Source organism: Lepidothrix coronata, unplaced genomic scaffold (genome assembly GCF_001604755.1).
Source record: "Lepidothrix coronata isolate B3197 unplaced genomic scaffold, Lepidothrix_coronata-1.0 Scaffold44, whole genome shotgun sequence".
Lineage (NCBI taxonomy): Eukaryota > Metazoa > Chordata > Aves > Passeriformes > Pipridae > Lepidothrix > Lepidothrix coronata.
This window is the reverse complement of record NW_016690224.1, coordinates 2,201,406-2,209,208: the sequence shown is the minus strand read 5'-3', so window position 1 is coordinate 2,209,208 and position 7,803 is coordinate 2,201,406. Positions and strand designations below refer to the sequence as shown.

Sequence of the window (7,803 nt, the reverse complement as noted above, 5' to 3'; positions counted from 1 at the left end):
AATAGAGCTTTAATTTTTCTTTCTGAACAACAATAAGGAACAGTTTACATAAAAAACCAAAAGCATGAATAAAATAATATAAAACAGATATTATACCACAGTGTGGAATTCAGATAATCTAAGAACATTAGCAGCACTTCTACAAAGAGATTAAAAGCCGTAAGTGCTCGTTAAGCTCAGATAGAGCAACTCCCAGAGACCAAAATGGCATCAAAACAGAGAAAAGCAGCAATTCAGTGTAGGGCAACAGAAAAGTCTAATGCCAGGACATCAGATACATTCAAATCCCTGCACTGAGGGGCAGTTCCCTGTCCCAAAGAGCCTGGGATGGTGTGTGTCCCCCTGTGATGGCTGTGGCAGCCACTCACCCTGCCCAGCTCTCCAGAACACTCCGTGCATGAGGGAAGTGACAATCGTGGGTCTGAGGTTGTTGGATTTTCAACAAGAGTTTTCATTAATTCTGTTTGGGAAAATAGATTCTCCGTCCCTGGCTCCTGGGAATTACTCTCCAAGGAGAAACTGAATTTCTGAGAATTTCAGTCAATCTTACATAGCCATGACAATAAAATCTTTATTCTCTCAGTATCCAGGATCAGGATTTTCAATTCTTTATCGTCCTTGGCAGCAAAGCCACACCCATTCCTAAAACTTCCATGTACTTAAGATCTTGTGCATAGTTTAAATTTTAGCATTGATTAAAAAAATAAATTGATTAAAATAAAAGGATAAGTGGTGCTTTTCCCCCTTATCAAAGAGTTGATGCAAAGTGCCCTTGCTCCTAGTCATGTCCTACTACTGATGGCTCAGGAGCCACCATGGAGAAGGGACCATCACTTGCAGCTCTGTCTGGGCTCTGCTCAGCCTCCATGTGCAAAATCCATTTATAAAAGGAAGTTATTCAACTACTGAACGGGAATTTAAGGTATCACTAATCTAAAATTAGACACATTAGAAGACTTCCATGGCTATTCCAACAGTGAACGTTCCCTGGGAAGTTCAGAATTCGGGCAAAGTTCAGAAGGAAGTCACACACCGAGCTATGTGAACAGCACCGGAACAGCCTCGATTGTGGCCCACACAGCCACCAGAGAACAGAAACATTGTGTCACTGGGGACCACGACAATTCAGGTGCCTTAATCACTGAAACAGGATTATTTGGGGCAGGTAACGAGGGTACTGACCGTCAGTGCGATCAGAGGAACATTTGATCTAGTTCAGGGTGTCTGAAAAAACTTTTACAGGAATTTCTGACATAGAGTGTCAGAGTTCCAACCCTTCCACAGTGCTAGAAAGTTGTCACTCCATCTCTACATTGTGCTCTTTCTCTATCAATTTGTGCTCATACAATAGTAAAATGCTGAAGACGTGCCCAGAAGTGCTGGGTACTCGGGGAAAATCCTGAATGGAGTGAAAAATAAGACAGAGGTTTTGATGACATGAAAAGTATTTTGGTCCTACTGATCAAAGGCTCAGAGGCTCCCATTGGCTGAAGATCAGTGCCCGTAGAAAGCAGTGATTTAAGATACTATAAGATATTTTTAATAGCAAACTTAGGTGATGAGAATCCCAAAACTAGTCCCATCCCTGTTCTGAAACCTGTTGGCCACAGTGGCTCCCAGGGGACCAGGCAGCTACTCAGGATAAACTGGGAAAGAGAGGGAAAGTAGGCAGGCAGGGTAAAATATATAACAAATAAAGAACAAAGAATGGGAAGAATCTCATTCCATAAATTGTTCTTGGCCACAAGGCTTATGTCTCCAGGGTGGGATTTTGGGATGGGCTCAGCTTACCCATGGATGGGTTCCCAGCAGATCTGTGATCCCATGTTCTTGCCACATCAAGAACATCCCTCCCCTTGGCCTGTTTTTCACTCATCAGTGACAATGGTTGAAACCTGCAGTTCCACTGCTGGCTCCAGTTGCACTACAAGGTGCATTTGGATAAGCTAAGGGATGTTCACCATGTCAGGGGCTGGATGAGAGCAGGACAGGGAGGCAGCAAGAATTTGTCATGTAAAAAAACCCTCTCAGTCCTCAAGAAAAATGTTCACAGCAAAGCAGCTCAGAGACTCAACATAGTAAGATAAAAACTCCTAGAAAAATCACACATTTTAGGAACAAAGACAATTTCTAAAGGGTCTGCATGAGTTAACACCAAAAGAGATGGGTACCAGGAGCTCGTTGGAAGGTTGCATCAGCAGAAAGCTCAAACGCAGGCAGAGAATCCATTAGTCACTCCCTCAGGGGGACGCGGGGCCAGGACACAAACATTCACTGGATTTAAACACACCAAGATTATCTGAGCAGAGCAGCTCGAGCATGAGATAAACCCCAAACCCCACAGCTCTGTGGATGCTCAGTGAGGTGTGATGGGAGCCGAACAGCTCAGCCTGTGGAGCACATCCTTCCTCAGGCTCGGCTCTGGAGCGACCCAGAGCTGAGAACAGGGCTGGCAGGAAGTGGGATGCAAACCTTGCTGCACCCCAGAGAAGAATGCAGCAGTCTCATCAGAAAGCGTGGAATGGTTTGGGTTGGAAAGGATCTTACAGCCATCTCAATTCCAACCCCCTTCCACCTTCCATTAGACCAGGTTGCTCCAAGCCCCGTCCAACCTGGCCCTGAACATTTCCAAGAATGGAGCAGCCACAGCTTCTCTGGATAACCTGTGCCAGGGCCTCACCACCCTTACCGGGAAGAATTTCTTCCTAAAATCCAATTTAACCCTTCCCTCTTGTCAGTTTAAGGCACAGCAGCTCCAGTCCCTGGTCCCACAGAACCAACAACAGGCTAAAGATAGTCCCCAGCTCACAGTGCCATTGCGGGGGGGGCTCAGCTGCACGGAGCTGCTGGGGTGAGACATTCCTCTCCCCCAAGGAGCCAGACAAGATTGCTGTATATGGACAAGCACTCCCTGGTGACAGGCTTCTCCTCCATGGCTGCACAGCTGGGAGAGATCCATGCTGGATTCCAAGGCCACGATTCCCACTGTCGGAACCCCAGCACAAGGCTTTATCTCAGGGTGGTCTAGCTTGGGGGCAGAGCCATGCAGGAAAGGTTGGGCCAGAGAATGCCCATAAACAGCTGCACAACAAACCTTTTGCTTCCATTTTAGGAGTTTATAGCCATCAGAGCCCCAAACCTGGGGGTGCCTTGCTGTGGGTCTCCACAAGCACAAGAACCTGCCCTGGAGGGCCCAGCACAGCTGCCCCCACTGAGACTTGGGAAAGATGTCCAAACCAGAGCTGGGACCAGGCATGGACAGGGCCAGAGCACAGGGATTGTCACAGACTGATTCTGACCTCCTGGGAACACAAAGCTAGACCTCCATGTTCAGGTTCAAGTCTGAACACTCAAGGAATTTAGTGAGCAAATGGTTTTCCTGATGTTTGTAGGGATTAGGGTGGAGCAGCACATGGGGCTCTGCCTGCAGCAGGGGCTGGTGAGGACTCAGTTCCAATGCTCTACATGGGCCAGGGACACTCCCTCCCTACCCAAACAGGGTGGCCAGACACTTTTAGTCCTAAATTAAGTGACAGACTCCTCTTTGGACTATCCAATTTACCTACGACACACCAAACCCCAACTCTGCAACTGTTCTCACCCAGCAAATCCCCAGGCAAGGCACAAGACCCCACACAGCTCGAGCAGAGTAGCTCCTGCACACTCAGCACCAGAGCTTCTTTCCTCCTTTTTTTTCTTCCTTTCCAGTTTTAAAGTCAGAACTAAGATGAAGCCAAGCTGAGGTCACGATGGTGGTTCTGCTCTGAGCTTCCTGTTGCCCCACCACAACAACTCTCCCAGCAACAGACTGGCACATCATGGAATAGGTGCTATAGAAACCACACAGTTCTTAGAAGCAAAAGATTTCTCACCCCCCCCCTCAAAAAATAACCCACTTAATTCACATATTTTCTCTCTATACTGTATATATATTATATATAGACACGATTCTCTGGTAAACATGTACAAGATATCGTAAAGAACATTGAAAATGCCTATCTCCATTTGCACAACAGCACACATTCACACGCCAGCACACGAGGACACACAGTCAGGTACAATCAATAAATAAATACATTTTTTCCCCTCAGAAATTATTCAAAAAACACTGCTATTGAGCGGCCCAAAGACACTCTCAGTTAATACAGACAGCAAATATTGTGCAGAATTTCTTGGCTGTTTTTGTTTAAGAACCAAGGAAAGAAGCTTCAAAGATGTCAGAGATGTTGCTTGGTCAGACTGTGTTTCAGGAGACCTGTCGGTTCCTGTCCCTCAGGAAGAGGAGGGCAGAGCACTTCCCTTCCCCTCTGGACAGGTTACACAGGACAATTCTGTCCTAGAACCTCGAGGGAACAGGAGCAGCCTGGGATGGAGAGAGGGCAGGAGCTTTTTGCTGTGCTTGGTGGAAAGATGGAAGATTCACAGAGGAACTGGCAGATCTGAAGCTCTTTGTTTCCTGAGCTACTACAGACCAGCACCCTTTGGGGATTTACTGCAGGAAACTCCTGCAAGGAATTTCCTAGATCATTGTACACATCTGTTGGGATTATGAGGAGCAAAGGGCTGCCCATTGCTCTCCCCCTTGCCACAGCCTCTTCCCCCAAAGGTTCAGGATGTGCCGCTCTCCCTGCCTTTTCCAGCTGTGACCTCCATGTCCCAGCATACAGAAAGTGCTCATTTTTCCACCCCATTTGCTCAAGCAGCAAACCACTTCACCACGCTCCACAGAACCTCCCTGAAGCAGCAGTTTTCTCTTGTGCAGATTGACATCTGTTTTCTGCAAGCAACATCTGACACGTGCCACAAGCCAACACAAAACAGCACAGACACGGGAGAAGGGAAGGGCCCTTTCCCTTCCGTGGGCAGCACTCCAGCAGCAAGGCAGGAGCAGGGCCTTCCCTTGCAGAGGAGTGGAGGAGAGCACACACACATCACACATTGCACAGAAGGGGAACACAAATTTTTGCAGCAAAACTTGAGAGAAAGTACCCTTAGAGAGAGAGGGCTCCAACCCAGTGCCTGCCCCATGGCCACAGCACAACTCCCCCCGCCCCCAAGCTGGGCTGGACCCTCCAGCCACCCACACCTCTCCTTTGCCTGTATTGTTTTTACCTGAGTTGAAAAATGACTCCGACCCCTCTGCAGGGCTGAGGACACAGCAGCTGAGAGGCACTTCATGCAGCGGGCTCCAGCCCCAACACTGGAGCCACTGCAGGAAAAGTGGCCACACAAGTGCATCTTCCCAAAGCAAAGACCACTCAGAGACCTTGGGCTATTCTTCTCTTCACAGACATGTGGGGGAAACCCACCAAGATCTAACTGGAGACTTTTGGTGGGCTTAGGGGGCTTGGCAGCACATGGAAAACCCACAGGCACCAAGGGGATTGTTTGCCCTGTCGAGCTTTGAGCAGCCGGTCTTAATGGCCAGAGGAGAAGACAGGCACCATCAGAGGGAAAGCCAAGATAATCAGGAGCTCTGACTTGCCTTCTGAGGAGCCCTCTCCTCACAGGGGCTGCAAAGGAATGACAGGGAGACCAGACTCCTACCACAAGCAGCTAAAGTAAGGCAGGTAAGAAAACCTCCAGCTGGGAGTTCCCAGAGGAGGTCAGGACCAGATTTCCCAGTGTTCAGAGAGGGTTACAGAAAAAACAACAAACCCAGTGCTGAGTTTGGAGCTGTTCTGAAAATCCATCCAGAGATGAAACTGTTGTGTGCTCAGATATTGTCAGAACAATGTAAATCCCAGGGAGAAAACAGAGCCTTGGAAAATAAAATACTGAAGGGGATGCAACGCATCAAGGGACAAGATCAAAAGAGGAATTTCTGTGATCAAAGTCCCCCCTGTTACTGGCAGAACCTCATCATGTTGGTAAGCAGCTGAGGAATGGCAGCATCCCTGTGCTGTCTGGGCTCACAGACTGGCTGCCTTCCCACTGCCAGGAAGCAGCTTTATGTCTGTGCCACAAAGGACGTGGAGTTCTGCTCTCCCCACCCCTGAGCTCTGCCCTGGGATGCTGGCAATGCCTGGGCAGTTGTGGTGGGCACACACCTGCTGCCCTTCTGCTGCAGCAAGGCCAGGAAGTGACTGCCTGGTCCTGCTCCCGATGGGTAACACACACCTAGACGGATCTTTGGTTGAGTCACTGCAGAAGGTCTGAGCTGGGGCCCCTGGCACAGCACTTGGGGAGCAGAGGGTACTCCCAGCTCAGCCAGCAGCACGTGTCCCACTGCCTGAGTTCCACAGGTGTGGCACTTGGAGAAAGAGGAGAAGGGAGGAAGCATCGGAGGGGAGTCCCGGCTCTTTGGATCCCTCGCCTGCCCTGTGTCCTTCATTTGTTCTCAATCAGAGTCTGCACTTTATAGACAAGGTCCCGAGCCAGCTTCAGGATCTGCTTGGTGTTGTGTCGCTCGGCCATTTCTGGAACACAGACAGAGGAACCCAGAGAGGTCAGAGTTGAGCAGGCCCAGCCCCACAGCTCCTCATCTGAGCTCCAGGTGAGAGCTAAAGCTGTGAGCTCCTGCCCACATTCCCAACACCATCCATCACAGAGACACTTGGCTCTGGAGAGCTCCTCAGGATGGTGGTAGCCAGCAGGAAGCATAACCTACATTCTCAGCTCCCTTCAACATGTCCGGGTGGGCCAGGGCTGAGGATGGTGGGGATTCCCCCAGCACCACCAGACCCCTCAGAGCCCAACTGTTTAGGGGCACAAGGGCTCTACCACCGCGTTCCACAACCACACACTGCTCTGTGTGTGTTAAACATTTACAGCAGAGCCCAGACATGACTGCCTACACCCAGCCACGTGCTGCACACATCTGAGCAGCTGCCACAGATTCAGCCTGACAGAACACAAGCTGTACCGTTGAAAAACTTGATGATGTCTGTGAAATCCATGTTGTTCTCCAGGATGATGTCCCGGTACATTTCCACCAGGGCCAGAGCTATGAAGAGCACGTAGTGAGCAGAGGAGACATGTGCGGCGGCCCAGATGGTCTCCCAGACGGCGAACACGTCGTCGTACACCAGCTCTGAGAACAGAACAGCCCAGCACTTACCACACCAGCCATGGCTTCACAGCATCCTGACTCACAGAGCTCACAGCAGCGCTGGGGAGACACGCTGGGAGGCTTCTTTCCACAAGAACCTGTTCCAGCTGGAAGCAATAAGTCAGTCACCTGTACGGAGACACATTCTGGCCTGCATCAGGTGGCACAGGCCTCAGGACACACTCCTGGTGAGGCTCAGCAGCAGCCCTGGAAAAACAGGTTCTGCATCTAGACGGAACAGTCAGCCCCACACAAGCCAGGGAAAAGTGAAAAGGAATTTAGAGTTAAGTCTAAACTACTAAGTTGCAGAGTGTGCTGAGAAGCCTGGAAGCCTGGCAGACCCTGCCCACCCCCAGCCTGGGTGGTCTCAGCACACACCTCTCTTGAAGTCCAGGAGAAACCATCGGTAGCAGAAGTAGAAATGAGTGTAATCCCCATTCTGGTGCATCAACTCAAAGAGCTCAGAGTCCAGAATCTGTCAAGAAAAGCGAAAGGAAACTCAGCAGTGCACACAGGAGGCCGCAACCATCCTTCTGCCTGCTTCCCTCTGCTCCCACTGCTTTCCTACTGCACCAGCTCCACCAACTCATCCCTCCCTTTCCTGGCACACATCACTCCAGGCTGTCTTTAGAGCCTGTGCTCTCCCCTCTTGCTTCCCACCACTGAAACCCCTCTCAGCCCTTCCAAGACCCCCATCCCACCACCAGCTTTCCCCCTCGGATGTGAAAAGCCACTGTCCACACGCCAGGACC

At 50.1% G+C, this 7,803-nt stretch overlaps 1 protein-coding gene across 2 annotated transcripts in view; it reads right to left on the bottom strand.

Annotated features, from left to right (window-relative positions):
* Positions 1-7,803, bottom strand: part of SGSM1 (small G protein signaling modulator 1) — a 39,093-nt gene continuing 31,290 nt past the window's right edge. For both annotated transcript variants that reach the window (XM_017814411.1, XM_017814412.1), the window contains 3 exons: positions 7,430-7,526; positions 6,866-7,033; positions 1-6,419 (listed from right to left, as the gene is read on the bottom strand). In XM_017814411.1, the coding sequence (XP_017669900.1) occupies positions 6,331-6,419; positions 6,866-7,033; positions 7,430-7,526 (354 nt within the window). In that variant the 3' untranslated portion in view covers positions 1-6,330. The remainder of the gene's footprint in view (positions 6,420-6,865; positions 7,034-7,429; positions 7,527-7,803) is intronic.